The sequence below is a fragment of the Myotis lucifugus genome, unplaced genomic scaffold (assembly GCF_000147115.1).
Source record: "Myotis lucifugus unplaced genomic scaffold, Myoluc2.0 scaffold_477, whole genome shotgun sequence".
In the NCBI taxonomy this organism is placed as follows: domain Eukaryota; kingdom Metazoa; phylum Chordata; class Mammalia; order Chiroptera; family Vespertilionidae; genus Myotis; species Myotis lucifugus.
The window spans coordinates 589,421-613,123 of record NW_005871525.1 but is presented as its reverse complement, the minus strand read 5'-3'; the positions used below and the strand labels follow the sequence as shown (position 1 = coordinate 613,123).

The following is a 23,703-nucleotide window of genomic DNA, read 5'->3' as shown; positions in this document are numbered from 1 at the left end:
AGATCAAGCCCGCAACCCCGGCATGTGGAATCGAACCGTGACCTCCTGATTCATAGGTTTATGCTCAACCACTAAGCCACCACTGTATAAAAAGGCCTCCCTCTTGTATAAAAAGGGTTCTTAGAGTTTGGAAACACTCCATTTACCAGTTTTCATCATCTGTCTTGGTTTAGCTCTCTACTAATGCTAGGAGGCGATGCAGTACAGCAGAAAGAGCTATGCCACAAGGTGCTTTGTATTCAGGACAAAATGAGATAAAATATGCAAAGTACTGAATACTAGTTATTAAATAATTGTTAGTTTTCTTATGCTATGCCAGAGATGACTTCAAGATTTGTGCTCCACTGAGAAGTCACTGCCCAGCCAGAAAGTGACTATATTTCCCAGTCCTACTAGAGTGACTGTGGCAACTGACTAGTTCTCTCTTGGGTCATGCAAGTGGAAGGGATGTTCACTATGCCCAGGCCCAGTTGTTCAGAACCAGAAATACCTTCTCTCTGTTCTTTCCCCATCTGCCAGCTAGGTGCAGGTGATGCTGACAAGGCCCTAGGTGAGGGCAGAACCACAGAAGGAAGATGGCTGGATTCCACCATCACCTGTGGAGGCCACTTGACAGCCAGAAACACCCACATCGACTGTTACATGACTGAGAAATAAACTATTGTGTTAAGCCACGGATATGTTGAAGCCACTATTTGTTACAGTAGCAAGTGTTGCCCTAACCAATAAAAATATGCTATATGATAATACTACAATAATGGTGAGAGTGTCAGAAATTGCATCAAATAACCATCATTAAAACTATTACCAAATCGTGGCTAAAAAGTACATGAAAAGATTTTCCACATTATTAGCCATCAAAAAAATACAAATCAAAACCACAATGAGATGCCACTTCACTCCTACTAGGATGGCTATGAACAAAAAGACAGACAATAATAAGTACTGGGAAGAATGTGGAGAAACAGGAATCCTCATACATTGCTGGTGGGAATGCAAAATGGTGCAGCTGCTGTGGAAAAGTTGGGTAGTTCCTCAAAAACTTAAACCATATCACCCTGCAATTCTACTCCAGTTCTAGGTATATACCCAAGAGAACTGAAAGCATACATTCACACAAAGACTTGTACCAGAATGTTCAAAGTAGCACTATATATAATAGTCTAAAAGTAAAACAATTCAGCCCAGCCAGGTGTGGCTCAGCAGTTGAGCATTGATCTAGGAACCAAGAGGTCACCAGTTTGACTCCCTGTCAGGGCATATGCCCGGATTGTAGGCTCAGTCCCCAGCAGGGGGTGTGAAGGAGGCAGCAGATCAATGATTCTCTCTCATCATTGATGTTTCTATCTCTCTCTCCCTCTCCTTTCCTCTCTGAAATAAATATATATATATATATATATATATATATATATATATTTAAAAAGTAAAACAATTCAAATGTTCATAAAATGATGAATGGATAAACAAAATGTGATCTAGACCGCCATATGATGAAATATTATTCAGCCCTTAAAAGGAATGAAGTGCTGATACATGCCATAACATGAACAAACCTTGAAAACTATACCTGAAAGAAGCCAGGAACAAAAGATCACTTACTATATGATTCTATTTATATGAACTATCCAGAATATGCAAACCCACAGCAGGTCAGCTCAAACAGCCCTATGCATGAAATGCCCCTGTTCTCCTATAAAGAATCTAAGGTACAAACTTTCCTTAGTTTGGGTAACAGCGTAGGAAACACAGAGATGAGATAAGTATTTAAAGCTAACCCTGAGAATGGTATGAGGGTGGGGAACAGGACAGAGTCCCAGAATAATGACTGAAGTGTGTATTGCATCAGCAAAATTCTCTAGGAAAGAAAAAGTCCTAAAGGGGTAGTGTGGGATGTGGGGGGAGGACACAAGACAGAATTGTATATGGGAAATATATTTCCCCCTGCTTATTAGTACATGCCATTTTCAAAAATCAAGTTCAAATCCCAAAATAAGGAGAGCTTGTTTGGTCATATAAAGCAGTGGTTCCCAAACTTATTTGGCCTACCGCCCCCTTTCCAGAAAAAATATTACTCAGCGCCCCCTGGAAATTAATTTTTTTAAAATTTTAATAGCAATTAAACAGAAAGAACTATGTATTAATGTTTCTACCTTTTTCGTAAAATATAGTAAAGAAAGGTATAAATTAGAAACATTGAAGTTTGAAATTATGAAACTATTTATTGAACTCAGAATAGAAAGGTAATACAAAAAAAGTTAAAACAAATGCACCTGTGGCCATCACTGCCCCCCTGGATCGCTGCAGCACCCACCAGGGGGCGGTAGCACCCACTTTGGGAATCACTGATATAAAGTAAATTCTCATCTAAGTACTTAATAGTCAAAACTAAAGTAAAGAATCATGAGAATGTTTCAAATTTCAAAATAAGATATAATCTAGTGATTCTATGAGTCTTCATTGGAACCTTCTGAATCCATTGGGAAGACTTTTTAAATTGGAACACAGCCCTCAAAGGATGTCACTTACTTGCAGGAGACTTTAGTTCTGTCAGCCACCATGGTCCACTGTTGCTGGTTGGTGGAAACCTCAATGTAGTAGCTGTAGCTCCGATCATCACAGTCCCAAAGTAATAACCTGAACAAAGGGAAAACATAAGGATGCTGTGAAATGTCCTCACTGGCCTGAGGGAATCCCTATCTACTCTCCCTCCCGCCTGCCTCTTTTGCCCCAATACACTTCCAGGACTGGGGAAAGAAAGGGAATCCCCAAGAAAAGTCTGATGAGAGAGGGCAGAGTCAATCTGCAACAAGAGATTTGTCTCTTTAGGACTTCATTTCACTAGTCACCCAATCCCAGGCAGCCTCCATCCCCAAGTGGCAGAGCTCTTCTGCCTGGTTTACCAAGGAGATATCTCCACGTTCTCTTTCCTGACTGTTACAACTCCCACCTCCAGTTAGCTGCACTGACCAAAGGTAACTCCGGAGACCACTGTGCTTCCTAATTAATTGGGAGTGTTGCAATGACCCAAATGATCACCTTTTAGGTTCCTTCTCATTGCCAACATTCTTGTTTGCATACCATTGGTAAGATTATCTGATTTGGAGATACAGGCAATCATTCATTAGTAAAACTTTTCTATTATTTAGAAACTAGTGGCCCAATGCACAAAATTCGTGCACATTAAAAGGGAGTTAATTAGAGGAAATATTTTAATATTGCTATTTGCCCTTTCTCTATAATAGAAGTGTGAGAGATGAAAGGAAATTAGTAAAATGTATATGAAAATAATATGTAAATGTATTAATAAATAAACAGTAACAAAAGGATATAACAACAACAGAGGCATGATATAAAAACAAAAACATGATATGAAAACAAAAACATGATATAAAAACAACAGTGATGCAAACAATGACTGATAAAGTGATTAAACTTATTCTAATATCTCCCTGTACACCACATTAAGAGTGAAAATACTTTCAGAGTGCTTGACTCATTTCCCTTATGATGAAGTATTTAGAACTTTAACGTCAAATGCTCTTTGAACTCGAGAGAAAGCAACATATAACTGACCATGTGCAAAAACAGGTTCAGGTAGGAATATTCCTACTCTGTCTAGATTTTGTCCTTGTGATTTATTAATAGTCATCACAAATGCTGGCATAATGCCGAAGGAGTAATACTATTAAGAAATTCCATGGGAAAATTTTCCTTTTCAGCATCATCTGTTGAGTCAATGGAATCATCACTCAAATATGTGTGAAAATCTCCATCGAATATATTCAAAATTTCTTCATTTAATTTTTGAACTTGCTCATTTTTTGGACAAAGAATTGCATGTTTAGATATATTTTTAATATCATCTATAGATATAGTATTTCCAAAGGTAGCTTCAATAATAGATCCATTAAAAATCATTTCACAGGGGATTTCAATAATATCCATTCCTAAATGAAAACTGCTATTAAGTTTGCCATATCCAAGTTTTACAAACCATCCACTATAAGCAGAATCCTCTGATCTCGTATTTGTTTAAGAGACAACTTTCTGAAACATCCCCAAACATTACAGCACTTTAAACTCACTTGTACTATGGCGGATCGCATAGCATGCGGTACAATACTGAGACACTGTCGAAAATCCCCTCCAAGAAGGAGAACTTTCCCACCAAATATAACATTCAAATTCATAATTTCTCTTAGTAACCTGTCTATGGCGATTATAGCATGACTGGATGCCATGATGCATTCATCAATAATGAGAAGTTGGGCCTTTTTAATAGTTTTAGCAACTTCACTGTTTATATTATGATGTGTTTGGTGTGGGCCTCTTTGGATATATCTTGTTTGGGACTCACTTCGCTTAGTGAACTTTTGTGTCTTTTTCTTTCACCAGGTTAGGAAAGTTTTCAGTCATTATTTCTTTTCTTTTCTTTTTTTCTTTTTTTGGTTAATTCTCACCTGAGGATATTTTTTTTCCATTGATTTTTGGAGAGAGTGAAAGGGAGGGGAAGAGATAGAGAAAGAGAAGCATTGATGTGAGAGAGACACATTGATTGGCTGCCTCCTGCATGCATCCTGACTGGGCCCTGGGATCAAGCCTGCAGCCCAGACATGTGCCCTTGACCGGAATCAAACTTGGGACCCTTCAGTTCATGGGCTAACGTCAAACCAGATCCAAACCAGCTAGGGAAGTCATTATTTCTTCAAATTTGTTCTCAATCTCTTGCTCTCTCTCTTCTGCTTCTAGTACCTTTATGATGCGGATGTTGTTATGCTTCATGTTATCCCAAAGGTCTCTTAAACTATCCTCATTTTTCTAAAATTCTTTCTTTTTGCTGCTCCAATTGGGTATTTTCTGCTACCTTGTCTTCCAAATTGCTGATTCAAGTCTCTGCTTTATCTAACCTACTGTTTATGCCTTTTAGTGTATTCCTTATTTCAGATATTGTATTCTTCATTTCTGACTGGTCTTTTTATGGTTTCTACATCCTTTTTCATGTGGCTGAAGTTTACACTACATTCCTTGAGCATCCTTTAACCATTTTTTTGAACTCTTAATCTGCTAGATTGCTTGCCTCCATCTCATTTAGCTCTTTTTAAAAAAGATTTATCCTGTTCTTTCATTTGAGCATGTGACTTTATCTCGCCATTTGGCTGTCTCTTTGTGTTTGTTTCTATGTATTAGGGAGATCTACTATGACTCCCAGTCTTTGTAGGGTGGCCTAGCTTTTGTACAGGTATTGACCACATGAAACGGAATTCGCCTCAGCAGGGTCTGGTGCCTGTAGAGATCTCCCATTTTGGGGAGCTAATGAAGCTAGCTTGTGAAGCTAACTGGATCCTGTTCTGATGTTGCATTAAGCTGGCTACTGGATGAGTTGTTTCTGGAGCCTCTTGAGAGGGACTTTGGTGCAGGTCAATGTCAGACGTTGCCTGTGACTGGCCCTGGCCAGTGATCCACAGTTTGTTGCTGCCTCTCCTCGGCCTAGGTGTGCACTGGAAGGATCAAGCTGCACAACAAAGCTGGCTTCCACCAGCACCAAGCCCAGGGGCAGTTCAGCAAAAGGCCCAAGGCACCTTGAGATCCACCTCTGCCTACTGGCTGCCTGTTAGGCTAAAGGAGTCTCTAGTAGTACTCAAGTTGCATGAGGTAGGTTCTCAGTGAGTCACCAGGTAATGGTAAATGGTGTTCATCAGATTGATACAGGTTCAAACTCAGTGCCAGTGTTGGGTCTGAGGCCACTCAGCAAATGTCCCAGGGTATACCAAGATTAGCTGCCACCCCACCAGGTGCCCACAGATCTCTGTGGTGGGATGGGGTGTTAGGGAGTCATCAGGGTGAGGCCAGCAGATTTTATCAGGCCCAAACAGACCAAAATTTGGCCATGTGAATGGAGCACTCTGCACCAGTCCAGTGTCTAAGGGAAAAATGGCCCCCATCATAAATCCACACAACTCAGTCTGTCTCAGATTCTGCCAGGACCTCCAGAAGAGCCCAAGCTCATCAGGGCAGGGCCATAGGGAGGTGGGAGGGTGGGGCTAGTGGATCTCCTGTGAGGGGAAGGTGCAGGTCAGGTTCCCAGGAAGGTGGGGAGAATGGTTCCTGCCCCAGAGCCACACAATTCAGTCTGTCCTTGATTCTGCCCAGACCTCCTCCTGGGGAGCTGGAGATCGTCAGGGTAGGGCCACCAGGAGTTGGGAGATTAGGGCCCCTGGGAGCCCAGAGGGTGGGTCCAGTGAAACTCCCATGAGGAGGAAGCATTGGTCAGGCTCCTGGGACTGTGGGAGGAATGGCCCTCGCCCCAGAACCACACAACTTAGACACTGACTGTGGGGAAACATGGGACTTGGTTGGAATGTCTGTACGGAAGATTCTCTGAAAGGTCGGGGTCTCTGAGGGGACCTTGCTGAAGGTGGCAGCCCCTACCTTAACTTTTCCAAACAAATCCATTCCCCTGGATGTTTTGCTAAAATCTCTATGTTTAGTCTTTTAGACCCAACTTTGTAGAAGCATGTGCTTTCTCAAGAATACTTACCTTGCTGATTATTATCTAAAGGTTAAATTTAGTTCAAGCTGTTGTGACAATAAAAGCCAAAGAAGGAAGGTGAGCAAGGCTACTTGGTGGCAATAGCCAAATAGTGCCTTAGCCCTCTTTCACAAAAACATGTTAAAATAATCTGTTCATCCATCACTCAGGGTCTGCTGGTCAACCCTGGCAACTGACACCCCCTGAGTCTGCCTGGAGCTCTACACCCTGGCCCAGGCAGCTGACTCCTCTGCAGGGTGTGAGTTTCACAGGGTGGGGCGACAGGGAGTCTGGAGGGCAGGGCTATTGCATTCCCCCAGGATGATGCTGTGAGGAGGAAATTGTTCTACCCAATAAAGATGGCATCTGCTGTATAGGAGAAGAACTCAGCACAGGGGCCCTGGCAGCTGCCCCTTCAGTTCTCTTTCTGGAGCCACAACCCTAGCTCTCCTGACATGACTCTCATCAGCTCTGCCCTTCCTCCACTAAAGCCCAGGGTGAGTGGCTGTGAATAAGATTTTGTGTGCTGGCCCTTTAAGAGCAGACTCCTGTCTCTCCCTGGCAGACAAGGTCTCATGATTTTCACAGCTAGGTATTATATGGGTACCTCTTCTTGATTCTGATGCTCTGGGCTGGGAAATCCAGCATGGGGTTGAGATCCCACACTCCTCAGGGGGAATCTTTGCAGCTGAGATATCCCTCCAGATTCTGAGCTGCCACCCATACGAGTGGGCCGCCCTTTTTATGTCTCTGCCTTTCCTACCAGTTTTGATGTGGCTTCTTCTGTAAATCCTTGGTTATAAGACTTCTGTTCTCGTTTTCAGTTGATTATTCAGGTTATCCTATCTAATAATAGACAAACATGGTAATTAACCGTACCTCCGACATGCTTCCCATTGGCTAATCAGCAAGATATGCAAATTAATCGCCAGCCAAGATGGCAGCTAATTTGCATATGTCAGCGCCAAGTGATGGAGCAAAGCCCACTGGCTCCGAGTAGGAGCAGCCCTCCGCGCCGCCGCCACCGCCGCCGGGCTCCGCCCCCGGGAGCCAAGCCGGGCGGTGGGAGCAGAGAGTGAAGCCCTCTGCACTGCCTCGGAGCGACCGCTGGCCCGGGGCAGGAGCAGCGAGCGAAGGCTGGCATGGGGAGCGCGGAGAGCGAAGCCAGCGCGCCGGCTCCGCCCCCAGAAGCCGAGCCCAGCGGCAGGAGCGGAGAACAAAGCCTGCTGCGAGGGTCCCTACCAGCGAAGAGCAAAGGCCTGGGTTCCTGCCGCCGCCGGAGGAAAACTGGTGCCAGCAGCCAGGGGAAGGGGCCCCCGACTGCAAGAAGGCACAAGTTGGGCTGAGGCGGCCGCTTCCCTGCCCCCGCACCTGGCTTCTGTGGTGATCAATCAATGACCACAGAAGCCCGGTGGGGGCGGCAGGGAAGCGGCCGCCACCAGCGTTCCCGGCTGGCGCTTCCCTGACCCGCACCTGGCTTCTGAGATGGGTGACGCCTATGTTTGCATGACACATAACTGACTGCCCTCTCTGAAAGCACAGAAGAAGAAGAAGCCCCCAGAAGAAGCCGTCCACCTTTGGTCCAGGCGCCAGTGCCTGCAGCTGGCTGCAGCCCAGGAGACGGACAAGCTACCAACCCAAGGTCCCAGGCTGCAGCCACCCGGAGAAGCTGCCAGCCCTGTGGTCCAGGGCGCCAGCGCCTGTGGCCAGGGAAACAGGTTCCCTCTTCTCCGACTGCAGTCATTACTTCAATATTCCCCTTCTGAATTTCTCTCCTGTGCTGCAACCCAACTCCCCTTTTCTTCGGAAGGATACAGAACAGAGAGAGCAGTGTTAAAAGCTTACATTTTTAAGCCAGTAAGGTTGGTACTTAAACATATAAATGGAAAACTAGAGTCCTCCTTAAGGTAACAGAGGCTACAAAGGAGAGGGACAGCGCATGACCTATTATATCCAGCAAGCCATATGGGGACTGAAAACTTTGCAATGATGACAATCACTGAAGATATGAATCAACTAAAATAGTTGACAGGGACAATTCTTCCATCTTTGAAAATATCTACATCAAATCTGTTTAAATAGATTTTCATCTGCATAATATAACACATTCTGACAAGACCACCACCACCGCCACCAATGTGGTCAGTCAGTGTTGTGTGGATAAATGTTTAATAACTGAGGGACACCCCCCCCCCCCCGCCAGTGCAGAAATTTTGTGCACCGGGCTACTAGTCCTATATAATAAAAGCCTTAATATGCTAAGTGTCCAATCGACCAGTCGGCTGTTAAACCAATCAAAGTGTAATATGCTAATGATATGCTAAGGCCACTCAACCGCTCGCTATGTCGTGCACTGACCACCAGGGGGCAGATGCTCCAAACGGTAGGTTAGCTTGCTGCTGGGGTCCAGCCGTTTGGGACTGAGCGAGATGGGCCAGACACACCCTGGAGCCCTCCCACTGTCCCTCACCAGCTGGCCAACCTCCTCCATCCCTCCCTGGCCCTGATTGTGCATTGGTGGGGTCCCTCAGCCTGGCCTTCACCCTCTCACAATCTGGAACAACCTTGGGGGATTTCAGAGAGCCAGTTTCCGTCCGATCCTGCAGACCAGGCCGAGGGACCTCACTGGTGCATGAATTTGTGCCTCTAGTTATTCTATAACTTAGTTGTAATTCCAGTTTGGTCCGGTGGGGAGGAGAATGTAACTTCCACCCACTCTGCGGCCATCTTGGATCCTCCCCTCTGGGTTTTCTATGCCCAGTACTTGGCATAGTATCTCACATAGAGCCCACTCTCAATGAATGTTTGCTGAGCAGATGCATTATTTGTAACAACAATAATAATAATGGTTATTATTATTATCATAACAGCCAAAAATCATGCTTTAATGCTTACTGTGGCCCTGGACCTATGTTAGTGCTCTATATAATGCATCTTATTAAATCCTTTGAAAAGTCCTCTTAGCAAGCATTATTATTCTCATCAAATTACAGATGTTGAAAGTGAGGCTTAAAGTTGTAACTTGTCTAAACTCAAACAGTTAATGATGGTGGATACCAGGTTCCAACCTGGTAGCCTGACCAAAGCCTAATCCCTCTGCAAAACACTTTCTTTACTCCCAGTGTATATCTCTGGGTCATCATTTACAACTAACTGATAACCTATCATTCTATAAAAGTAGTTCATATTATTTCCCCTGAATCTTGCAATGAAAATCCTTTCTACAAGGTCTGTTTAGTGTCACATGGAGGATTAGAAATGCCACCATGTTTCCTTTTCCCTTTACCCTCTGTTCCTAGTTATATATGTGGTTATATTGCTCTCACTGATTAAGTCCACAAGACCTAATATTTTGGAATTCATCTTTTAAAAAAATGTTTCCATTGATTTTTAGAGATAGAGGAAGAGATAGGGAGTGAGAGAGAGAAACATGGATCAGTTGCCTTCTGTACACACCCAGACTGGGGATAGAACCAGTGAACCTTTGTTGCATGGGATGATGCTCAACCAACTAAGCTACCAGTATACTGGCTAGGGTGGAATTAATCTTTTAAGTAGAGGAAACTATTAAAAGGTTTTGGAAAGCATAAACAGATTACACCTACTGATTCCCTTTAATTCACCTGAATATTTAATCTCTCAAAGTACTCTAAATGAATGATACAGGATCCCACCCTCTTATTTTTTTAAAAAGTGTCCAATAGTTCTTCTACTCTTAGATTATATCAGCTTGCCTGATAGAAGAGGAAATCATTTCCCTCCATTAGCCATTTCCTCAAATATTATTCTAGTTTCTCAGCACTGTTATGCAGATAGCCTATGTTAATTTATATTTATGTTGAATAACTTTTAAAAGTATAATTTTTGCTTCTATGTTTGTATGTTTCTCAGGATGATTGTAAATCTTTTAGAAAGACCATGATCTTTTTCTTTTAAAAAAATTCTACTCCACACATGTGCTCTGCTCATAGTGTATGTTTCATATATATTTTGGGCTGAAATCATTCATAACTGCCAGAATACATTAAAACCAAGAAAAAATTTCAAGTTAATTAATCATTCTATTGACTTAATAGTTCTGGTAACAGGTGTTTTGGGAGACAATGTTGAGGCTATTTCCCCAATGGATTGTTTGGATTATTCATAGACAGCCAGGTTTATCATAATCCCTCTCCTTCTGGATAATAATGAGTTAGTGTTCCTACCCGTGTATCCAAATGAAAATAATCAGTCCCTTTTGGAACAGACTCTACCAGATCTTGAAATATTTCATAGGAAAAGACTGTCCCAAGAATATAGGATATAAAGAAGATAAAAAGGAAGACCAAGTATGAGCATCATAAATGCTCTTGTACAGATTCTTGGAATGATAGCCTATTAAAATAAATTTTTAAGTTGTGCACATTGTGTCCCATAGAAGCTTATTCTATAAACTCTTCCAATTTGTTTCAAAGTAAATTATCTATACAGTGGGGCCTTGACTTACAAGTTTAATTTGTTCTGTGATGGAGATCGTAACTCAAATTACTCATATGTCAAATCATAAAGTGAACAAGTGAGACACGTGATGCTGGGCTGATGTTGTGGCGTTCACTGTGACGTTCGCTGCACCAACTAGCGGTGGGGTATCTGAAGCTGGCTCATAACCCGAATTTTAGCTCGCAACTCAAAGCAAAAAATCGGCCGAGAGACGGCTCATATCTCGAAAAACTCGTTAGTCGGGACACTCGTAAGTCAAGGCCCCACTGTACTAATAAAAGGGTAATATGCTAATTAGACCAGACATCTTCCGGAAAGCCTTCTGGACGCCCTTCCAGATAAAGCCATGGTGGTGGGGCCAAGGCAGAGGCAGTTAGGGGCGATCAGGCCGGCAGGGGAGGGCAGTTAGGGGTGATCAGGCAGGCAGGCAGAGAAGTTAGGGGTGATCAGGCACACAGGCAGAGGCGATTAGGGGTGATCAGGCAGGCAGGGGAATAGTTAGGGGCATCAGGCAGGCAGACAGGCAGAGTGGTTAGGTGTGATCAGGCAGGCAGTCAGGTGAGTGGTTAGGAGCCAGCGGTCCCGGATTTCGAGAGGGATGTCCAACTGCTGGTTTAGGCCCAAACCGGCAGTCAGACATCCCCCAAGGGGTCCTGGATTAGAGAGGGTGTAGGCTGGGCTGAGGGACGCCCCACCCCCCGTGCACGAATTTCGTGCACCAGGCTTCTAGTGTTAAAATAAGGATCATCTGTAATTCCCGTAATTTTGGAAACACACACAGTTCAAATTACTTGTAACTTGCTTGTTTTGCTTTATGATCTATTATGAATACCTTTTCTTATATTATCAAGTATTCTTCTTCATCATATGTACTAACTTCATAGAATTTCACTGTATGGATGATCCATAATTTATTTAATCAATCTCTTATTTTAGGGCATTTAGGTAGTTGATAATATTTAATTGTTATGAAAACTCCACGATGAACATTCTTATAAGCTAAATGTATGATTATTGCCTGTGAAAGTTTCTGTAAGTGAAACTCCTGGAAGAGGGCATGTGAGGCCTTGATATGTATTGGAAAATAGCTGCACGTCTCTCCCTCCCCCTCAAACTGAAGTCTGTACCAGTTCCAACTCATACCACCAGCAGTGTCACAACCTTTCTCTGTGCATCTCTATCAGTATTGTGCATTATCTTTAAAAATACTGCCAATGTTATAGATGGAATATATCTCATCACGTACATTCATTTGCAACTTTTTCCTTATCACTGAACTTGAATATTTTACCCATTTTCTATTTCTATTTATTCTTTTGTTAATGACTTATAAGATAACTTCTATATTTTGGGGGTATTAATCCACTGCCTATCATAGTCTGCATGTTGAACATATTAATTTTTATTAGCCTAGTTGATCGATCTTTACCTCAATAATTTCTCCTGGCCTAAAGTCTTTTTTCTGAACAGCAGCCAAATGCACCTACTGGTTGAGACATCTCCTCTCTATTCCTCTATTAAGAGTCCCTGGGGGCTGGAATTGTGGGGTCATGTGACTCCTGAGTGGAAAAGGGACACTGATGGATTGGAGGTTATGAAGCCTACGGCTCAGACTCACCTATACTTTGGAGTTTTTAAGAGAGATTCTAATTCATGTGCCAGGATACGTATTTACTTGGAATTTAGACTTAGCCAGGAATAAAAATCCCTTTGTGGATTCAACTGGAAAAAGGCAAGCACAGCTTAAGAACAGTAAAGGGAAACTGGCTCAATTTATTTTTCCATGCAGAGGAATTTTGTTCTAATAAGGCAAAACAGCAAAGCCCACCAACTCCCTTCATTTATTTCCTGGCCAGCAAAGTCTGCCTGATGTCTTTCTACCTGCAGCACAGAGCTACTAATCTGCTGGAATGTTTGCCCAGGGAGCTGACAGACACACTCCCTCTGACTTTAACTGAGAGCAGCTCCTTAAACATATACCCCACATCTCATCTCTCCACCAAAACATCAGAAGCCATTTTCAAATGGGGCTGAAAAAAGGGAGCTGCTGGCTAAGATCTATCAGTGCAGATCGGGTCTGTGTTTAGCTGTTGCCACAAACCCTCCACCTAATGAGCACTGCATGAAATGCCCGGTGATGTGAAACGTCTCTCCATCCTCCCTATTCTCACTGTGGAGTGTTCCTTAAAAGCAGTAAAATGCTGGGCTTCCTAAAATTGATTAACAGATGTGATTTTGCCTACCTCTTCCATAAATGCTCTGGCTGGTTGCATACCACTCATTGATTACTAGGGTTCAGTTTACAGCAGCTAATTGCTTTCCTCGCTGGTGTTTTGATACAAAATTCAATAGTGAGTATGTTTTCAAAACTCTTGTCTTTGTGGCTTGAGTCAGAAGTGACTTGAGGCAAACCCAGTGGACCGAGTTTTCCCTTCTTTAAAATAATTGCTCTCTCATCAGTCTGTGAAGAAAGTTTCCAAATTGTAGCATTCTAATTGGAAAGTCTGCATTATGCATGCGATGACAAACTATGTTGTGCTGAATGGCGGTTTTTCTTTTTTTTATCCCTTTCTTAAGGGATTAATTTTGTGCCAGACTGTGAACAATGGCTAAGGTTTAACAGTTGAGATCAACAGCTTTTCCACGGGATGGTGTGTCTTTTAAAACAGGAGCAAGTGTCTGTTTTGCTGTTTCTAACTGTCCACTGCTTGGGGGAGATTCCACTAGAAGGCCTGGGGCCCCGACTGCTGCTGTTGCAGAGTTTTCTCATTTGGTTGAAAACACACAAGGAAAGGAAGATCAACTGCCAGGATGTTAGTAATAGAATAACTTATCACCAAGTCCATTTCTAATCTCTCAGTCAAAATCAAATATGACCTCAAAAATTTGTACAGGCTATTCTTTGTTAAAGATTTTCAGAAATTAATTTCTTTGAAAATAATTGTCATCATTCGGCAATTCAAAACATAATTACTGAGTATTGATTAAGTGATATTAGGCAAGTCACTTAACTTCAGTTTTATCCCTTGTGAAATGAAAGGGCTAGATGTGATGGTTTCTAAGCTCTTCCAGTTCCAGCACTTTAAAATTCTCCATAGCAGCACATGCAGCAGAAGTTGTTTTTGTTTTTCTGGCATATCTGTCTGTTATATAATAACTTCTCTCTCTGAGACTGTTTATGGTGGTTCATGAGTTTGGTTTGTAGACCTGACTGCATTCTAGGAGAAATATGACCCATGCTGGGCCAATCTGATTTCCTCTAAAAATTTTTAGAATTATGTGAGATTCTAGTTTAATTGGCCCTGTTCACTTAAAATGAGATGTTAAAAATGCAGGATTTCTGGAGTGATCCTCTTTCATCAGAGGTACAAATAAAAGCAAAGGAAGTCATCTGCAGTGAGAAGCAAAGCAAGATGGTGTGGCTGAGGGAGGGTCGTCTGGGCTCCTGGCAGGATTCCAACGTCTTATTTTAGTCCCTATGAGGTTTACCAGAGTTTCTGCCCTAGGGATCCACGAGAAATCTCCCAATCACCATAATAAGGTCACCAGTATGGCTTAAGCCATCATTACCTGCTTTCTACAGCTTGGAGCCAAAAGGGGCTAAGATAAGCTCCTAGCAGAGAACATGAGACAGAAAAGGCACCCAACAACATGTAGATGCTCAGATGATGAGGACGATGAGGATGACATGCTGGCTACAGGACCAGAGAGACAATGATGAGGAGAACAGGGATGGCGAGGAAGCTCATTCTGGATGGCAATCTTTTCATTCTAGTTTGAAAGGAGGTAGAACTGGGAGTGGGAGGACTGCAGTGGTGGGTGCAAAGGAAAAACAGGCTTTGGAACAGGCTCTGTGGAGCTGCTGAGCTGCAGGGGGCCTTACAGATGAAACCACCAGCATAATGTAGAACTTCAGCAGTGGCCCCTAGGGAGCAGGAGAGAAGGGACAGGGTCCACAGTGACAAGAAGGATGCAGTGCAGGGTCAGGCAAATGAAGGACAGTAAAAGTATTTACCAGACTAGGCTGCTGAGGAGTGAAGTGGGATTAGAGGAAGCTCACTAACTTTCAGAATAGGGAGGGGCTGGAGGTCATGAGGGGAAAGAAGAGATGCAATGGACATGCAGTGAGGGAGAAAGGTAAGAACTTGTGGCCACAAAGGGCAATGTCAATGCTTCACATCATTCAGAAGAGTGTGAACTGGACTCTTCTGAATAAGGAGCAGAAGGACAATCATGTTAAGGGCTCTGTTCTAATCTCTGCTCTTGAGAGGCAGGAGGGAGCCTGGAACAGCTGCTGGGAGGAACTGAGGAACGACCTGAAACTGGGATTTGCCCAAGATGAGAGGTTTTTCATTGTTGGCTGTGACAGGGTTCGATTACGCAGCTTCCTCCTCTGGTAGGGAACACGGTCAAGCTGAGACTAGCTGCTGGAGGTCTGCAAGTCCAAAATGAGATTCTCAGCAGGAGCCTGGGACCAAGTAACAACGCTTTATCAAAAGTGTGTGAAGCGGATGAGGTGGCCGCCCTGCAGATTCCAGACATGAGAACTCCCGAGGAGCCACCACCATGGGCCCCTTTCTCTATGTGGGCCACCACCTTTCAGGGCAAAGTGAATACTAGTCTCCTCCCAATAGCAGGAGGGGGGAACTAAATACAGGCTGCATGCCAGATGGAATGGGATCTTGGGAAATAGGTTAGTCCAAGAACATCAGAGAGTGTACATCCTGTCTGATATCATTTACTCACTCATATCTTGGACACAGAAGGGGATTTCTCTAAGAGAGAAAGAAATAATGGCCCTGGTGAACAACAGTCTTTTGCAACTGGATAGAGAAAAGACAAGTGCAAGCTCTGGGTGTCCGGCATGTGTAGTTTCTGTGTGTAGTCACTGAAACCCCAGGGTGACAAAGTGAGGAGATGGCAAAGTACACACTTGGGCTCCACTGTATAAGCTGGCTTGTGACAAAGGGGGAATGAAAGGCAGGGCTTTTTCTCCATCAACTCTTACATTCAATAAAGTAGGATCCAGGTAAATTATATGAAAGTAGAGAAATGTTGATAGAGTATATGCCTGCAGAATATGGCTATATGGCTGGGACAATACAACAACTTGTAACAGCTGAGACCATCATTTCACGCCTTGGAGGGGTTAAGGTTTTAATTTCAAGTTTTAGGTGATAACATAAAAGTTAACACCATAGTACTAAATAGTATGGCTGCAGCTGCAACATTCAATAAACACTGCGAGTGGACGAAATCGTGAATGACTAATCATGATCCCACCTCACATTCACACACACCTCACCGGTCTCAAAATGTTTTCGCATACATTATCACACTTGGAAAAAAAACCCAATTTATAATCAGCACATTTCTTGCTTTCAATGCAAATCTATTTTCTAAGTTGCTTCGTTAATTTTCTTACAGGGACTAAACACTGCCCAAGCAATCTTTTACCGATTATTCAATCACTTGCCAAACCCTTTATTAATAAATAGGGTTTGGCCTAGGATTATAATCTAGATTTCATATTACACAGTCCAATTTAATGAAAATTCTTTCATTTTATGCTTTCATTGTGGATATATGAAGAAATTTTGTCCAGGCCAAACAGCTTTAAGAAAAAAAAGCCATTTTCTTCTATTTTTCAAGGTGACTCTTTCCAATGCAGCCACTTTTTAAGCAAGATGTTGGCATCAAAAATATTGGAAACTATTTCAAATGGTCTTGTTATATTTTAAAAGGTGAAGTCTCATTATGTTACAGACCTTTCCGGCAGTGACACACTAAGCAGGTATGGAGCTGTTACAGCTCTTTCCCTGTGTTTAAATTTGGCATTGTCAATTTCCCTCTCTGCAGCAAGGCCATCCTCCTTGATCTCATCATGACGTGATACACAATCAGTGAAATTGGCCCAATTTGGCTCACCAGCAAGCTTGGCAAAGGATTTGCAAGTGGTAGAAGTGCAGAGAGCCTGCCCAGACCACAGGGCTTAGCTCCCTAGGTATCAAGTCCAGCTCTCTTTCAGCTTCATTTGCTGGTCAGGCTATTAGGGACTGTTGTCATTTTAAAAGGCCAGTTTCTTCTGTTAACAGCTGTAGGCAATATGCATTTCTGTTTTTCTGTTTCCCGTCCCCACATCTGTGAAATTATTAGGCTGGTGAGAAGAAGGGACAGGCATGTTAAAGAGCTCAGAGCTCACTCATCTACTAGCTGAGTGTTAGGAATTTTTCTCCTTGGATCTTTACTTATATTTATGACTACTATGGAGTAAAACGGCCTTCATCCAACAGGTAGGGGAGTAGAATATCACCTGACTCCAGGTTCCCTGAATAACACCATTCAATGTCCCTTCCCAAGTCCAGTCAAGTGCACAGACTACGCATGACTATGGTCTTAGTATTCCTCATGGTCCCCAGCACATCACAAGCCCTACTGAGGTGAACTGAAAGAGACGTGGGAAGCAGGACAAAACCTAGGTAGCTCATCCTGTACAGCATCTTTTAATTATGTTTCAATCCACCCCACCCCCAGCCAGTCCTCTACTCGTACACCACATTGGAGAGTCTCACTGAGAGATAAAGTATGTACTATATCAACTCTGACTGCTATTTTTCTCTTAAGCTTATTTTTGTGCCCCTCCTATGACCACATGCTAATATGTGCCCACATGCACAGAGCCTACAAAGCACCGAGAAACAGAGCCAAAGAGAAATTTAATGAGCTCCACAGCTCCTTTCTATTCCCTTGGGTCAAGTTTTCACAGGAATCTGTGTCTGTGGGAAAAGTCACGATTTAGCTATAGGCAGATCTTTTTATTCTTTCAACCTAGTGATAAAGGGAGAGAATGGAAGGGCAAAACAAGGTGGGAAGGCTCAGCTCTGAATATTACAGGTGAGAGGACATTCCAGCAGGATAAACTACAAGGCAAAACTCTTCCTCTTCAGTCATGTCATCTCTCTATTTTTGTTCTCACCAAATCTCTTCTCTGCTCTCTCTTAACATAGTCAGTGCTATTTCCTACGTCTCTGTCTTTCTTATCAGTCTGACCTTTCCACCCAAATCAGATCTGGGTTTCAACCTTTGCTCCAGCTTTGAATCGTATTCTTTTCTCCACAGGACACAATCTACAAAGTCCTGAGCTCTTGCTGAAAATGATTTTAAAGTACTTGCACATCCAATTCAGGCCCTCATCCTCCTTCGGCTGTACCACCTGGACTAGCTGTTGCTCATTTCTCCTCTAATGCTCTCTCTATGAAGTTACTGCCTGACTCCTGTCACATTTCTAAACCTCGCATTTACTCTCTTAGGCCATGTATGCTGACATGCTCGCCTGCACACACTCTCCCCTCATATTTTCCTTGTCTAAATTCTTCCCTTTAAGTCCCTTCTCTCATGAACTTCCTTCACAGAATTTTCCTGTGAAGATTTTCACATGAAAACAACTATTCTCTAAAACAAAAATAAATCTATACAATTAAACACACAGGGTAAACAGATTATTCTATTTGAAGTCGGAGGTGTCCAGCCAATCATAACCCTCCATCTGGTACGGGACTTACCATTACAATAAAGGCAAGACTGTTCAGAATAATGGTAAGATCTTCTCTACTAATATATCAAAGTAAGAATCCTAACTATGAAAAATATAAACAAAAGAGAATTAATCAATTTAATATGTAACTGTGTGATAAATCTTTTGAAGAATGGTAAGAAGAAAAAAAGCACAATTTTATGTAATTTTTGGTAACAGCTAGAGGGAAAAATGGCTAATTATGTTTTTCAATGGAATTCTTTTGATCACTGGCCACTCAGTACAGTTTTCTTGATCCAGGTCTTCAAAGCTGGGATCAAAAGTTTTAATTCAAACATTTTCAGCTGAACATTAATAACTCTAACTTTTCTAACTGCTAAACAGTTGTAATTAAATAAAACTGGTGTGGGTTACAGGACCAAAGGCTAAATGGGCAGTTGTCATCTTTTTGCTGGAATCGCCTGTACTACTTTGCCAGAGTGGGAGGCCCAGGCGAAGGCTCCGAGTGGGGAGGGGCTGTGGTTCTCCCTGCTGCTCAGAGGATGAGGATGTAGTTTCTGTCTCATAAACACTCGCCAGAATTGCAGAGTAGCTCCCCTCCCTCCTACATTTGTTTGGTTGAAGGCAGAAAGAGAAAAACACTCTCTTTAGAATGTATTCTGTGCGAGCTGCCTTTTTAGAAATAACCTTCCCCGGTGCCGGCATGAATATTCACCAGAGTGTACTGGGCACAAGGGCCAGTCTCTATGCCATGTACACTAATCCTTCAAAATGTATTCCAGGCAAGCTACAAGGGTAAACTCCTGAACAGAAACTGGGCTCTCTGGTGATGGGCACTGGATGGCTGAAAGGAGAAAACCAGAGTGAAGGAGGCAGAGATGAATCAATCCCCAGATCTGTCGGAGCCCTGCTGCAGCTAGCCCTTGCCACTCTGACTCAAGCACAGCAAGAAGCTTCATTAGAATATTGCACTCTGAATTAAACTGTTTCTTTTGTTTATCTGGCTAATTCTTCCTCACCATGAAGAACAAGCATTTATCTTCCCTGTGTCCCATAACTAACCCTGTCTGTTGGACCTATTTTTACTTTCTTCTTATTTTGGTTGATAGGACCCACAGAGACATCCTGAGAACACAGTCCTGGTACCATGCAGACAGACACACACACACACACACACACACACACACACACACACACACACACTGCCCTGACACACACTGCCCTGACTCACATTTGGGAAGGCATAGACAGAACAGATGAAGACTACTCACAAGCCAGGGAAGGAATCATGCCCAAGGCAATGAGATCACATTGCTGGGGATCCTCTCCCTCTGGCACTGAATCCCCGAGAGTCAAAATCAAAATTCATGCTGAGGGGAAAAGGGGACCTGGCTAAGGCAGCTTGCCTGCATCACACATGAGACGGTTGTAACTAACATTCTCCAGACAATCAAATTAATGTTCAGGTGTTGGGCAATGGGAGACATCGCAGCGTAACCTCCAAGGAGTAGGTCCTGAGACTGTTGGAGCTGTAAGCACAGTTCGTACCCTAATAGCTTGGGGCTTTCAGGAGCTTGGGGGATCCGAGTTGTTGAGAGGAAGAAAGATCCTGAGGCAGGAGGAAGAAAATGGCTTCAATGACATGGATCAAGTTATCTTCTCAACCTATTTGAATCATGACGGGCTCTACTGCCTCCTCCAGCCTCTGGTGGACACAGATGTTCCCAGGCAATGTGGTATAACTAGTAGCAGTGGCATCAGGGAGACCAGAGTCCCAAGTCTGCCTCTGTCCTGCAATCTTATCTTCTCAGATTTATAATGGGGTGTGGGGGTAGGGGAAGAGAAGGAGATAGATTTCAATTTAGATAATTTGTGATTTCCTTTTAAAAAAATCTTTTCCCCCTTTTAATTACAAAGTACAGTCTGCCCTCTAGACTGTGGGTTTCACATCCACGGGTTCACCCAACCACAGATCAGAACAGTACATACTTTTGGTCTGTGGCTGGGAATCTGCATATGGAGAGGGCCAACTGTATGCACTGTTCTACACCATTTTATATGGGGGACTTGAGCATCCGTGGCTTTTGGTATCCATGAGGGGTACTTGAAACATCCTCTATGAATACCAAGGGATGACTCTAATACATGAAAAATCCTTTGGTATTCCTTATAAAGTATCTATCCTAAAAAAGTATTATAATTATTGCAAAAAACTAAACCAGTACTAAAAACATTCTTTAGTAGCAGACCCCCTTTCACAAACATCACTTAGAAGAATCTCAATATTCACAACAGATCAAATTATAGCTGCCAGACTTCCTCTTAGTTCTTCATCGTGGCAGCCCCTAGCGCTAGGCTCACCCTCCACAAAATACAAAAGGAAAAACTACTGGGTCAGTGTTTATCTTGTCCACCCAAACTTAATGCTGACATTAATAGTCATATCTTTCAATCACAGGCCTATTAAGCATCACTCGGATTTTTTGAAACCACAAAAGACTGGTCCCTAATTCTTCACTTTTACCTATATGGACCAGAGCTTTATTGAGGAAAGGAGCTGAACAGATTAAGCATTGCAGTGATAGCTCATGGCTGCCTCTTTTGTAAGTAATTTTATTGGAACATAGCCATGCCCACTTGGCAGAGTTGAGCAGTAGTGACAGAGACTATAACATACAGTCTACTTGGCCTTTTATGGGAAAAGTTTGCCAATGCCAGGAACAGACAGAAAACTAAAGCTGTTATCATTGAGCAGTAAAGAATCATGGTACCAAGGCAGGAAATAAAAGAACAATTTAAGGTTGGGCTTAGCCTAAAAATGTCTAAAGTCTCTTTCTTCTGTTGAAAGTGTTTCAATTGATTTTCATGCAGCAAATTCCACATGAAATTTTAAAATTCTGATATAGTACTAGTCCCATTTTTGTTACTGTGACAACACTACTGACAATTCCAAATTTCTGATATTCTCCTAAGAGAATAAGAAAATAAATGGGATCCCCTCCCCCACCCAAAGGTTCCAAATAAAAATGAAAACCTGGAAACCATTATCAAACACTCCCTATTCCCTGAACTGATTAAGTGCCCAGGAGCTACAGTCTCAATTTAAGAGATGCAAACAGGACAGTCACTGAGCACCACCTCCAGACCCCTATAAACCACATAAAAGTAGTAGGTTAGGGTGAAGAAGTTATAGAGACATTTAAAGTCAATAAACAATCCACAAACAGAAGTTATACAGTCATTGACAAGGCAGTTAATATGACAGCTATAAAACACTGCTGTCTCAGTTATAGAGGAAAATGATACCATAAGACTAAACCATACCAATTAGGTAGACAGTGCTGAGTTGTTTATTGGTCACCAGGAGAAAATGGATTTGTATGGATCTATCCTCTTGCTATCTCTTCAGCTCTGTCTAGTGTGATTATAAAAGGCAGCTTACAAGATAGCTGACCAGGGCAGTCTGACCACAGAACAATAAAAACCTTATAGTGCTTGGTGTTTTATCAGAACTAGTCATATGGAATCTTTAATGAAACCAATTTTAAGTGGATGACTCTAGCATGTTTTCCCAAATAGTTCCAACTAATTTCCATGAATTCTCTACTTTTTCTTTGAGTCTAACACATACAGCTAATATTTCACTATAGTGAACACAATCATGGCAAAGTCATTTACTAGTCTACCAAGAAGGTTATTATCAATGAGTTATTATTTATTTGGTTACCATCAATTCTCAAAACAGTTCTCTATAGACAATGCTTCAGCTCTCTCTAATGGGGCTCCTGTGAACTTCCTAATAAAGACACTTCAGATACTTTATTATTTTTTTAACCTCAGGAAAGAAATGAATACAGAAGGTTAGATATTAAGAAAAGAATCGACAAGGGTTTGCATTAGTCGTCAGGGGATAATTAAATGGTTGGTGACAAAGGGACATAGGATCAAGATCAATGTCCTAGACCACAAGTATCCCTCCCCACTTTTGAGATAAGTGTATGCGAAGGAAAATCACAAGGGATAAGCAAAGGGACACTTTATTGCTAGTAGAATTTTTGAAAACTATTGCAAAAGGCATAGAACATGGAGCACTCCCTGTTCACAAGTTGGTTATTCCTGAAAGGTTTCAACCAAAGCAAGCTAGGAGATCTTCTTCAACATCGAAAACTCATTCTTGGTTTTTACCACTAAAAGTTAAGGAAGGATTAATCCAATACACACTCTAGTAGCACCAAACAGTTAAGGGAGAGGCCATTGTCCTTTGCTGCCCAGCACTGAGCTATCCCGGAGCTAAGGCAGTAACCTCCACTGCCCTAAAAGATAAAAGAGGAAGTAAGAATGCCCCAGGAGAGAAAAGGATGGGTCTGCTTTTTTGTGTGTGTGTGAGAACAGAAGCGAGGAGAGCTGGGAGAGAGGCAGGAACAAAGACTGGAATGTATGGCCTCTTAGTAGCAGCACTAGTCCTGGCCTATGCCATGCAGGCCCTGTGGGAGACACAAACAGAAGTGGTTCCACAGAACTGTGGCCTACTACTCTCTGTCCTGCAAATTTACCAATCTGATCAGCACTTCCCTGGGAAAGGAACTAAATACCTTGACCATGACCACCATTTCAGGAAGGGGTGAAAAAGGGGGTAGGGTAAGGAGTAAAGAAATGGTGGGAGGAAAAGCAGAGGGTATTTAAATTTCTTCTCCCAAGATTTAAAATCCTGGGATTGTATTTCTTGTTGAAATGTTCCAAAAACCAGAAACACTCACTGTAATCCTACAAAACAAAACACCACATTCTAAGAACTTAAGGAGGAAAAGACTGAAGATGGTATGATGGTTTTTATCCCTTTGAAAGTCAAAGGTTTTTAATGTATCTTTTTATTTTAGGGTGGAAGGGAATGGTTGCTTTAACTCCAAATCTTTAAGACTGATTGCCAATTTTAACAAGAATTCAGATATGTTAAAATACATCTAACTAGAGTAAAACCACACCAAATAAAACTTATTCTCCTTTTGATCAATCGGAAGGTTCTTGGGATCTTGCTTGCCCTGCTTCCCAGATTTCATTAGGTATATCCACTATCACTGTGCAGGTAAAGCAAAAAGACCAGTTACAAAAAATCAGTAAATTAAATGCTAGGTAACATTTTGTAACAAACAGTTTCTTTACA

General features: G+C 42.5%; 1 protein-coding gene across 3 annotated transcripts in view; it reads right to left on the bottom strand.

The window, feature by feature from the left end:
- Positions 1-23,703, bottom strand: part of BTBD9 (BTB domain containing 9) — a 428,978-nt gene that overhangs the window by 66,834 nt on the left and 338,441 nt on the right. For all 3 annotated transcript variants that reach the window (XM_023744579.1, XM_023744580.1, XM_023744578.1), the window contains one exon: positions 2,527-2,634. In XM_023744579.1, the coding sequence (XP_023600347.1) occupies positions 2,527-2,634 (108 nt within the window). The remainder of the gene's footprint in view (positions 1-2,526; positions 2,635-23,703) is intronic.